At 39.6% G+C, this 13062-nt stretch overlaps 1 protein-coding gene across 2 annotated transcripts in view; it reads left to right on the top strand.

Annotated features, from left to right (window-relative positions):
• Positions 1–13062, top strand: part of LOC126475174 (dynein axonemal assembly factor 11) — a 228481-nt gene that overhangs the window by 131362 nt on the left and 84057 nt on the right. For both annotated transcript variants that reach the window (XM_050102805.1, XM_050102806.1), the window contains one exon: positions 6242–6338. In XM_050102805.1, the coding sequence (XP_049958762.1) occupies positions 6242–6338 (97 nt within the window). The remainder of the gene's footprint in view (positions 1–6241; positions 6339–13062) is intronic.

The raw sequence follows: 13062 nt of genomic DNA, 5'->3' as shown, positions 1-13062 counted from the left end.
GTGGCGGTGCGGTCCCCTACGGCACTGCGTAGGATCCTACGGTCTTGGCGTGCATCCGTGCGTCGCTGCGGTCCGGTCCCAGGTCGACGGGCACGTGCACCTTCCGCCGACCACTGGCGACAACATCGATGTACTGTGGAGACCTCACGCCCCACGTGTTGAGCAATTCGGCGGTACGTCCACCCGGCCTCCGGCATGCCCACTATACGCCCTCGCTCAAAGTCCGTCAACTGCACATACGGTTCACGTCCACGCTGTCGCGGCATGCTACCAGTGTTAAAGACTGCGATGGAGCTCCGTATGCCACGGCAAACTGGCTGACACTGACGGCGGCGGTGCACAAATGCTGCGCAGCTAGCGCCATTCGACGGCCAACACCGCGGTTCCTGGTGTGTCCGCTGTGCCGTGCGTGTGATCATTGCTTGTACAGCCCTCTCGCAGTGTCCGGAGCAAGTATGGTGGGTCTGACACACCGGTGTCAATGTGTTCTTTTTTTCATTTCCAGGAGTGTATTTCCACAACACTCCAACATCTGGTAACCTGGGATTTGCAAAGATTCTAGGCAGGCTCAGACACAGGTATCACTGACCAGGTCTTTACTAATCCATTACATACTATGTTAGCCATTGTAAGGAATGCAAGGGATGGAAGCATGTGCCACAGTTACCTCCGGTGTATTTGGTAACAATCTTGCCTGCAGAGCACCGTTCCACCTAACTGGAATCAGTCTCTTAGGGAGGTTTTTCATGTTGACAAATGGGAATCAATGGATAATAGTCTGCACTGACCACTTCGCCCACTGTGCTGTCATTAAAGCTGTGCGAAATAATGAAGCTCTGGAAATGGCAAAGTCTCTTGCAGAAGACATCATTTTGAAGCATGGAGCACCTTGTGTGTCTCTGATCATGGGAAAGTTTTCCAAATGAGACAAGTATCAGAATTTATTTCACTTTGTGACATCACCAACACCAATCACAACCTGCCTGTCATCCACAGCCAAATGGCCTCACACAATGCTTTAATAAGACTGTTGTGGAAAGCTCTTGATGTACATTGATGTTGAACAGAGAGAGTGAGAAGCAATACTATCTCTTGTGACATTTGCATGCAACACAGCGAAATGATACACTACAGGCTTCCCACTATTCTTCCTGCTCCATGATGGCGATGCCAAAATGACAATGAATACACTGCCCCCATTTCAACTTTGTTGGGCTTTTTATGCCTGTTTGTAAAGTAGGACTATCATAAAGGTTTCTAAAGCACTAGTTTGGGCCATATTGTATCCTTTGTTGCTCGTTGGACATCACATATGACCTCAAGTTGTTATGACCCTTCATTAAGAAGACAAAAGTGCAAAGAAGTCGTCCATGACTTCCGCATGAAGCCAGAAGTGCTGATTGACGAGTGGACTGAAAACTGTGGGGGATCAGATGCGGGGAAGCGAGGGACGTCGAGCATGTCTCACGTGTCGCCCGATCAGTCCACTGCTGTGCCCACCCCAGGTACTGCCTGCACTGAGGTTGATTCCTCACCCATGGTTGATTGGGAGATCATTCCGAAGCCTGCTAGGCAGCGAATAACTTTCCAAGGGGCCGATTGTAGGGCCTCCCCGGTTCATTTGACGAACAGGTTTCGGGCATTATCTGTGGCTGACAATGTCTCTGAGCTGGATGCAGTTGTCCACCCTGTTCCAGAGGAAGCTCCTCGACCCACAAGGTCTGGGCATTCACAGAGGGTGGGTTTGCTGGTAGTTGTGAGCTCCAATGTGAGGCGCATAATTGGGCCCCTTAGGAACATGGCTGCCAAGGAGGGGAAGGAAGCCAGTGTGCACTCCGAGTGCATACCAGGGGGAGTCATTACAGATGTGAAAGGATGCTTCTGGATGCCATGAAGAGTACAGGGTGCAGCCAACTGCAGGTATGTCACTTTGGATCAGAGGAGATTCTCTCTGGTTTCAGGCGGCTAGTGGAAATGATAAAGACAGCCAGTCTTGCTTGCAAGATTAAGGCGGAGCTCACCATCTGCAGCATCGTCGATAAAACCAACTGTAGTCCTTTGGTGTGGAGCCGAATGGAGGGTCTGAATCAGAGGCTCAGGTGGTTTTGTGACCATGTAGGCTGCAGATTCCTTGACTTGCACCATCGGGTGGTGGGTTTCCGGGGTCCGCTTAATAGGTCAGGAGTCCACTACACACAGGAAGCAGCTACATGGGTAGCGGGTGCTGTGTGGAAGGAACTCGGCAGTTTTTTAGGTTAGAGGGTCTCAGCGAACTACAGAAAGGGCATCTGTCTAAAAGGGGACAGGTAAAACACAGTAAGTTAGTTGCAGAAACGATCAGTATTGTAGTTGTAAATTGTCATAGCTGTGTTGGGAAAGAACCAGAGCTCCAAGCCATAATAGAAAGCACTGAAGCTCAAATAGTTATAGGTACAGGAAGCTGGCTAAAGCTGGAAATAAGTTCAGCTGACATTTTTTCACTAGATCTAACAGTGTTCAGAAAAGATAGATTAAATACAGTTGGTGGTGGAGTATTTATTGCTGTCAGAAGTAGTTTGCCTCATACCGAAATTGAAGTAGATAGCTCCTGTGAAATAGTATGGGTAGGGGCTATACTTGAAAATCGGACTAAACTATTGATTTTATCTGATTTTATCGACCCCCTGACTCAGAAGATTTAGTTGCTGAACAGTTCAAAGAAAACTTGAGTCTCATTTCAAATAGGTACCCCACTCATACAGTTATAGTCGGTGGTGACTTCAATCTACCCTTGATATGCTGGAAAAATTATATGTTTAAAGCTGGCGGCAGGCATAAAACATCATGCAAAATTGTGCTGAATGCTTTCTTAGAAAATTATTTTGAACAATTAGTTCATGAACCCACTCAAAGCATAAATGATTTTGAAAGCATACTTGACCTCTTAGCAACAAATAATCCTGGACAAATAGTGAGTATTGTGATGAATACAGGGATTAGTAACCACGAGGCAGTTGCTACTAGGCTGAATGCTGTAATACCTACAATCAAAAAGAAACACAGAGTATATCTATTTAAAAAAGCTGACAAAAATACTCTTAATGCCATTTTAAGAGACAGTCTTCACCCCTTCCAGTCTGGTCATGTAAGCATAGAAAAGTTGTGGAATGATTTCAAAGAAATAGTATTGACAGGAGTTGAGAGATATATACCACATAAATTAATAAGTGATGGTACTGATCGCCCATGGTACACAAAACGGGTCAGATTGCTGTTGCAGAAGCAGTGAAAAAAGGATGCCAAATTTAAAAGAATGCAAAATCCCCAAGACTGGCAAAATTTAACAGAAGTTTGAAATATAGTATGTACTTCAACATGAGATGCTTTTAATAATTTCCATAATGAAACTCTGTATCAAAATCTGGCAGAAAACCCAAAGAGATTCTGGTCATACATAAAGCACACCAGGGGCAAGACGCAATCAATAGCACCAGTGTGCGATAACAAAAGTGAAGTCACTGATGACAGTGCCGCTGCAGCAGAGTTATTAAACATGGTTTCCCGAAACTCCTTCACCAAAGAAGACAAAGTAAATATTCCTGAATTCCAATCAAGAACAACTGCCAAAATGAGAAACACAGAAGTAGATATCATCAGTGTCGCAAAGCAACTAAATCACTTAATAAATGCAAGGCTTCTGGTCCAGATTATATACCAGTCAGGTTCCTCTCAGAGTATGTTGATACAATAGCTACATGTTTAGCAATTATATACAACCACTCGCTCACAGGAAGATCCATATCTAAAGACTGGAAAATTGCTCAAGTCACACCAATACCCAAAAAGGGAAGTAGGAGTAAGCTGTTGAATTACAGGCTTATATCACTAACATTGATTTGCAGTAGGGTTTTGGAACATATACTATATTCAAACATTATGAAGTATATCAAAGAAAATGATTTATTGACACAGAGTCAGCACAGATTCAGAAAATATCATTCTTGCGAAACACAACTAGCTCTTTATACTCATGAAGTAATGGGTGCTATCAACAGGGGGTGTCAAATTGATTCCATATTTTTAGATTTCCAGAAGGATTTCGACACCGTTCCTCACAAGCATCTTCTAACCAAACCGTGCGCCTACGGACTATCGCCTCAGTTGTGTGACTGGATTTGTGATTTCCTGTCAGAAAGGTCACAGTTTGTAATAATAGATGGAAAGTCATTGAGTAAAGCAGAAGTAATATCCAGCATTCCCCAAGGAACTGCTATAGGCCCTCTGTTATTTCTGACCTATATTAATTATATAGGAGACAATGTTAGTAGCCATCTTAGATTGTTTGCAGATGAGGCTGTCATTTACCGTCTTGTAAAGTCATCGGATGTCCAAAACGAATTGCAAAATGATTTAAATGAGATATCTGTGTGGTGTGAGAAGTGGCAGTTGACCCTGAATAAAGAAAATGTGAAGTTATTCACATAAGTACTAAAAGAAATCCACCAAATTTCGATAACGCGATAAGTCACACAAGTGTGAAGGCTGTAAATTCAACGAAATACTTAGGGATTACAGTTACAAATAACCTAAATTGGAACAATCATATAGATAATTTTGTGGATAGAGTAAACCAAGAAGGCGATTCATTGGCAGAACACTTAGGTGCAACAGGTCTACTAAAGAGACTGCTTACACCACGCTTGTACAGCCTAGTCTGGAATATTGCTGTGCAGTGTGGGATCCACATCAGGTGGGACTGACAGATGACATTGAAAAAGTGCAAAGAAGGGCAGCGTGTTTTGTATTATCACAAAATAGGGGAGATAGTGCCACAGACATGATATGTGAATTGGAGTGGCAATCATTAAAACAAAGGTGTTTTTCGTTGTGACGGGATCTTCTCATGAAATTTCAATCACCAGTTTTCTCCTCTAATTGTGAAAACATTGTGTTGGCACCCACCTAAATAGGGAGAAATGATCATCATGATAAAATAAGAGAAATCAGGGCTCACACAGAAAAATTTAAGTGCTTGTTTTTCCTGCATGCCATTTGAGAGTGGAATGGTAGACAGACAGCTTGAAGGTGGTTCATTGAACCCTCTGCCAAGCACTTTATTGTGAATAACAGAGTAATTATGTAATCATGTAGATGTAGATGAAATTCAAGAAAACTTAAGACTCACTTGGGCAGTCATGAAGCTTTGATGGGAGGGGCTACCTTTGGTGGTCGTCAGAGTGCAGAGGATGTAACAACATGATCAGAATGCAAGGATCTGCCAGTGCCATCATACAGAGGGCCATTGACAAAATCGAGATCCAGGGTGCTCTAGCCGGCTGCAGTGAGAACTTCTGAAGCAGCGTCTACACAAGAGAGTAATGTTGTAAGCCGTGGTGTAAGTACAGTAACCACTATCTTTTTGTTAGTGTTATCTGTAAGTTGTCATAATTATGGTGTTTTTATCCCAGGGGCTGTTTGATCATTTTGCCCAGAGAGATTCTACGAAAAGGATTGGTAAATTAGATTTTTGAAATGTCTTCTAGGATGGGGTAGTTGCATTTTCAGTTCTGTTCCGTCCTACAGTGAATTTTCAGTCTGTTGGAAAAATATTATAATTATTATTACTATTATTATTATTATTATAAACTCTGTTGAAACCACCAATCATTAGCAGACAGAGGACAAGCAAGCCTCATTCACTATTTTTCTGCCGGATCTTCCTTGTTGGTCGTGACTGGAATGGCCTGATATTCTTTTTGTTTGTTATAGCCTTTTGTTCTGTCCATTTTATGCGGATTTTGCAGATATATTTGTGCAGGTTTTCACCATAAAAATACCCTGTGTGCTGTTTGTGTACTTTTCTTATTTTTCAGGCCAAGGCACAGGGAGAGGTGAAAGCAAACTACACTGCATTCCAGAAATGCCATAGTGAGCATATCATAGTAAATAGAATAATCTTCATATTTCTTTTGTAGTGCAGCCGATTGTAGACTAGAACATGCATTTTGTGCCTTAGGCTAAAACCCAACAAAGGCTAAAACTAAACTGTCACACAAAGGATTGTGAAAATGATGAAGACTGTCATAAAGATGAATAAACATTAGAATAACATTTGGAGTTCACTCAGTAACACATTTCTAATCTGTTAAATGACTTTGGTTATTTGTGACTCCTTTTTATATAAAATGCATGTAGATGAGAAAGAAAATTTTTTATGCTTCCTCGTTCCTAAGAACTATAAAACAGATATGTTGAATTACAGAAAAAAGAGAGAAGCAGAAGCAAGATAACGAGCTGAAAGCAAAAGATCATCAGTGGTCTCAACCTGAATGTTATGAAGATCCAGAGAAGGTCAAACAGTAAGATATATTTGATCTGTAAATAAAATAATGGAACAATATTCTAATTCATTACTATTGCATTTATTTTTAAATGGTAATAATTTTCTTTAAATTCTATAAATTATTAATTCTATAAAACCACTTACACCAGTAAATATGACAAGTCTGTGAAAAATTCATTTCTTTACTTGGTGACCTGTACAATATTCTGGTTTTCGGATTTGGATATTTGTCTCTAGATGATCTTGAAGATGAAGATGTCTTAAACTAGATGTAACTTAGGTGTAATACACTGTTTTTATGGTAGCCAGAGAAGCAAATAGAACAGATTTAGGCAGACATTTAGATTCAGAGGCCATGAAACTCTAATATAACTAGTGCACAATTGAGATGAGTTCTGTATCTTTAAAATGCAAGTACAAATGAAAGTATGTTCACTTAATGATTGTTTCATCTCAGTTACTGATACCATAAGAGTTTTCCTACTAACATTTTATAAACTAAACGAAACTCTGCCCGAACAGGCCTGAAGGCCCAACGGTACTGGCCGACCGCTGTGTCATCCTCAGCTCTCAGGCATCACTGGATGCGGATATGGAGGGGCATGTGGTCAGCACACCACTCTCCTGCCATATGTCAGTTCATGAGACCAACTAACATTTTATGTTGTATACAATAAAAGGCCTTTTCTGGCCAGGAAAGATGCTAAATAGTCATTCGTAAGGTTTATCTTTATAAATGTTCATTTACCTTTAATCCTTCCATTATTTACAAATAACATTAACAAGGTGTGTGATTGAGATGAAATGTATTCCATTTATTTTACACTCATGCTCATAAATTAAGGATAATGCTGATACATGGTGAAACAAAGCTCTGGTGGGCAGTTCGCGGGTTTAAATCACCTCAGGGTATGACCATGCAGTGTATTTGACCTGCGGTCTCGCACGGAGGTGCTGGCGGCAGTCCACATATGCAGAGGTGTGTTGGTGCACGTCAGAGTATGGTGCAGCGAGTAAGTGTGCAGAAGTTTTCAGACATGCTAATGATGACTGTGTGTTGAAAATGACTAAAAGAACACATATTGATGACATTGTGAGGGGTAGAATACTAGGATAACTGGAAGCTAGTCAAACACAGCAGGTCGTAGCATGGGCCCTCTGTATGCCACAAAGTGTGATCTCAAGATTATGGCTACGATCCCAGCAGACAGGAAATGTGTCCAGGTGCTACAGTACGGGGCATCCACAGTGTACAACACCACAAGAAAGCCGATATCTCACCACAGTGCCCGCAGACAGCCACGGAGTACTGCAGGTAGCCTTGCTCAGGACCTTACCACAACCACTGGAACAGTTGTCTCCAGACACACAGTCTACAGATGACTGAACAGACATGGTTTTTTTCGCCTGGGGACCTGCAAGGTGCATTCCACTGACCCCTGGTCACAGGAGAGCCTGTAAAGCCTTGTCTCAGGAACACAGTACATGGTCATTGGAACAGCAGTCCCAGGTTATGTTCACAGACGAGTCCAGGTATAGTCTGAACAGTGATTCTCGCAGGGTTTTCACCTGGCGTAAACCAGGAACCAGATACCAACCCTTTAATGTCCTTGAATGGGACCTGTATGGAGGCCGTGGTTTGATGGTGTGGGGTGGGATTATGATTGGTCACGTACACCCCTGCATGTCTTTGACAGAGGAACTGTAACAGATTAGGTGTATTGGGACGTCATTTTGCACCAGTATGTCTGCCTTTTTAGGGGTGCAGTGGGTCCCACCTTCCTCCTGATGGATGATAACATATGGTCCCACTGAGCTGCCATCATGGAGGAGTACCTTGAAACAGAAGATGTCAGGTGAATGGGGTGGCCTGCCTGTTCTCCAGAGCTAAACCCCATCGAGCACATCTGGGATGCTCTCAGTCGACATATCTCTGCACGTCTTCAAACCCCTAGGACGCTTCAGGAGCTCTGACAGGCACTGGTGCAAGAATGGGAGGCTATACCCCAGCAGTTGCTCGACCATCTGATCCAGCGTAAGCCAACTTGTTGTGCAGCCTGTGTACGTGTGCATGGTGATCATATCCCATATTGATGTCAGGGTACATGTGCAGGAAACGTGGCGTTTTGTAGCACATATATTTCGGGATGGTTTTCTCAACTTATCACCAATACCATGGACTAACAGATCTGTGTCATGTGTGTTTCTTTTGTGCCTATGCTATTAGCGCCAGTTTTGTGTAGTGCCACATTCTGCAATTATCCTTAATTTATGAGCATGAGTGTATTTACTTACTCTTTGCCTGTTAACACTAATTGACATTTACCAGGTGAAAATATGAGATACGTTTATTTATTTATTTTATGTCCACTGGTGTATGTACAATGCAGGGTACTGTATGATATTGCACATCTTAAAGCTAAGGCTACACTTCACATTCTCTTTCATGGGTTATGGTTAAATAAATTCATGCACACAATAATATAACTTCTAAGATTTTCATATTTAATTTATAAAGTGCGGATTAAAAGATTTATTACTGTTACAAGTTCTCAAAACATTCTCTTGCCATATAGATGGAACGATGACCTTGATTTATATTAAACTTTTTAATATCGGTTTTTGATTTCATAGTACTTGGAAGCTTCTTGTACTGTTTTATCCCCATGTGATAGGCTTTTGGCCATTGTGCTGAGTCTGGCCTGTCTGGTTGGTTAGTCTGCCTGTTTAGATTAAAATCAACAACCAACAATTGCCATACATTTCAAAGATCAAAAGCAACTTTATTCTCCCAGTCAACAAGCTGCTACAGTACACCATGAAAGTATGATGAACCAGAGAGAGAGAGAATAAGCTTAATGTGATTTTGTCAAAAACTAACATTTTGAGCACATGGCTGTGTTCAAAATACAGGTTGACTCTTACATACCTCATGATGAAACTTCTTAGTGTGTGAGTGGTGCTTTACATTATGTATATATATATATACACACAAAAAGTGCATTATACAGTGTTTGCTGCTGCAAGATGATGAGCAAACTGCACTGGAATATAATGGTGTGGATTCTTCATCAGCACCATCACCCCAAGGAAGTTTCGTCAGGTGCGAAAACAAAAAATGAAATCTAATTCAAAACATGAACTAGCCATCTCAAGATGAACCTGTCAGTTTGAAACTGGTAATGGCGCTGTTTAAATAAATAAATGGTATTGTAAAAAGTGGCTGGTTGCCGTAATCTTCAGAGTAAGAGTCAGCCTATAGGATAAGCTTAACTGTTTGTCTGTAACTAACTAAGCTATGCAAAGAGAAAACCTAAATGACAGTTTTTAACAATAGAGACACAAAGAGATAACATAACAAGTGTATTGCAAAACGCAAAGAATAAACAAGTGTGGCAATGATGGGTCCTGGTGACCAGCACAGGAACTGTATTGCCAGCACGAAATCAAACTCTTGTGGCACAACATGTGCATCAAACACTCATGCACTACACTACACAGAATTGCACTGGTTGTTGCAGGCTCCTTTTTGACTTCTGTTAACATTTGTATGCATAATGTGAGGATTCACTTTCTGTGTTGTGCAGTGATTGTGAATAACTAAAATGTTTACATGTTTTCCTTACTAATTTCATGTTCCTTGATGAACTTTAATGTTTATAAGTGCACATACAGTGCAATGATGTACATTTAATTCATTAGCAAAGGTCTGCATGCAAATTTAATGCTTTTTCCAGTCATGATTCTGATAGCTCTCTCTTGTATTCTGAAAGTATTCATTGCTGTAGGATAGTTACTCCAGAATATCGGACCAGATGTGAATGAAACTATGCATCACATTTACCAGCAGATTTTAATATAAACACTGCAAATGACAATAAAGAATCAACAACATTTATTGACTCAATTAAAAAGTCTGGTTTTAAACTAAATTTTTCGGAGTTCACCAGAGAAAATATTCACTCAGCAACATGCATCAACAACATTGTATCAAATTACTACTTTGATAATGTACATAAATTCTGTGTAGACTTAAGACTTTCTGATCACTCAGCCTTATTTGTCTCACTGCCAAAAACTGATAAACATAATATATGAAAAACATATATCAAAAGAAGTTTCAATAAAACAAATATTGAAATATTCTGTGAGAAACTAAGTAAAGTGGTGTTCTGGGGATGGTGACTCAATAAATGAAAACTTTAGTACATTCTTAAACAGTTTTCTTGAAGTATTTAATGAAACTTTCCCACAAAGATCGTACTGTAACAAAACATCAAGCAGGATAAGATGGATCACACCAGGAATAAAAATATTGAGTGAGAGGAAAAGGAAGCTACACAATCAACTGAACTACAACAAAGATCCTGATTTTGTAAAACTTGTTAGAAATTATAAAACTATTTTTAAAAAAGTTGTGAAAGCTGCAAAACAAATGGCAAATAACAAAATCATTCTAGGGCAGAAAAATAAAACAAGGGCAGTGTGGCCTGTAGTTAAGTATGAATTAGGTGTCTGAAATCATAAACAAGACATTTCAGAAATCAAACTTAAGGAAAAATTGGTTGTAAATCCAGCTCAAATACCTGAGTGCTTCAATGAGTACTTTATAAAAGTAGCAAAATCTAATTTAGACATAGCAAAGTATGAGCAGAAAGTAAATAGTTTTGGGTTAAAAGGCAATACCATTGAATGTCCCAACAAATTCAACACAGTCTCAGCAAAATTTGTTGAAAATGTCATACTCTCCTTAAAAGACAAACACTCTGCTAGATGGGATGGGACACCCATCAAAATATTTAAAAAAGTTTACAACATAATAGCTCATCCTCTCTCTCTCATAATAAACAAATCCTTTGAAGAGGGTTATTTCCCTGATCTCATGAAATATGTGGAAGTAAAACCATTGTTTAAAAAAAGGTTCAAAAGATGATATGGAAAATTATCACCCCATCTCTATACTCCCTGTTACATAAAAAATATTTGAAAAAAAAAAAAAAATGCTGCTTTACAGAAACAAAGCTTCATCACACAGAAAGATATAATTTCACATAACCAATTTGGCTTCCAACAAGGCAACAACACAGTAGATGCGATAAATGAGTTTATCGAAAAAATTACTTGATCTCTAGATAGGAAAGCTGTCGCAGGAATATTCTGTGATCTTACAAAAGCATTCGACTCTGTAAACCATGCCCTAATCCTTTTCAAACTCAACAGGTATGGAATAAGGGATATTGCTTTGCAATGGTTTGAATCATAGCTCTTGGAGAGGAAACAAAGGGTAGTAATCACATCAAATGGAGCAGATCACTTCCCCGAGTGGAAAACTGTCACAAGGTGTTCCTCAAGACTCCATTCTTGGACCCATTTTATTCCTGTTCTATGTAAATGACTTGCCCATCAATATAAATACTCATTTAACTTTTTTGCAGATGATACTTCTGCCCTAAATGAAAATGAAAATTCTGTCAATATACCACAGAGTGTCATGAATACATTAAGTAACCTGGAAACATGGTTCAGTCAAAATGGCTTAAGGCTAAACATTTCAGAAACCCACATGATGAGTTTTAAAACCAAACATTCAAAAAATGAAGAAATCTGTGTCACTCACAACAATCAAAAAATGGAAGAGCTTGACTCAGTCAAGTTCCTGGGAATAAACTTAGACAGAGTTGGAATTCTCATATAGAATATCTAGCAAATAAATTAAACAGCCTTGCATTTGCAATGGAAATTTTAGCCTGTGCCACTGATATGGCCACCAGGAAAATAGCATATTATAGCTCCTTTGAATCGTTTATTTGATATGGCATAATTTTTTGGGGAAACTCGGGAAATGTTACACGAATTTTAAAGTTGCAAAAAAGGATCATTTGCAACATGTGCTCTGCACAGCCGAGGGCATCATGTCGACCATTATTTAAAGATCTAAAAATATTAACTGCCCCTCTTTATACATCTTTGAGGTGGTTCTTTTCCTACACAGCAAAGCTGATCTATTAAAAAAATCATTTTGAACACTCATATGACACAAGATATAAAGAGAACTTTATGCTCACCTCTCATCACTTAAAACTGTGTGCTCAGATTCCTCCGTATATAGCCATGAAAATTCACAACACAATAAAAGGATGTGACACAATGAATATGAAGATAAATATTTTAAAAAGCAAGTTACATGGTTTTCTAATTGAACTATGCTACTACTCTGTGAAAGATTTCACGAAAGATGAAGTGGATCCCTAAAATGGAATAAAAATTTATGATAGTTATAGTAGATGTAAATACTGTAAGTTTGACAAATTTCAAGTAAGTGAACTCTCCACAAAGTATTGTTGTAAGTGTGACAAAATTTTAAATAAGCAAATTGTAACCTTGACATGTCTCGTGTACATCAGACATATGTTCTGAAATTGTGTACATTATGAGATGAATAAAACACATTTCACATTTTAACTTGTTGGTGCGGCTTTTCAGGTTCCTTGGGACCATAAGTATCTTTTCTTAGTTTTGAATTAGTGAGATCTACCTGCATGTTGCATGATCAGACAGGTTCACATCATATGATGTATGCTGCTATCACATTTATCATTTTAAAATGTATTAAGACATATGCAGAATCTCTTTCTAAAAAGGAAAGGGAGTTTACATTTTTGCTTACATGTGAATCTGGTGTCTTCACGTGCTGATTTTGCAAAAGTTTTCAGAAATCTGCAAGCAGTCTGTTCTCCTCT

Source organism: Schistocerca serialis, chromosome 4, assembly GCF_023864345.2.
Source record: "Schistocerca serialis cubense isolate TAMUIC-IGC-003099 chromosome 4, iqSchSeri2.2, whole genome shotgun sequence".
NCBI lineage: Eukaryota > Metazoa > Arthropoda > Insecta > Orthoptera > Acrididae > Schistocerca > Schistocerca serialis.
The sequence above is the reverse complement of the archived record's forward strand: the minus strand, read 5'-3'. Positions and strand labels throughout refer to the sequence as shown.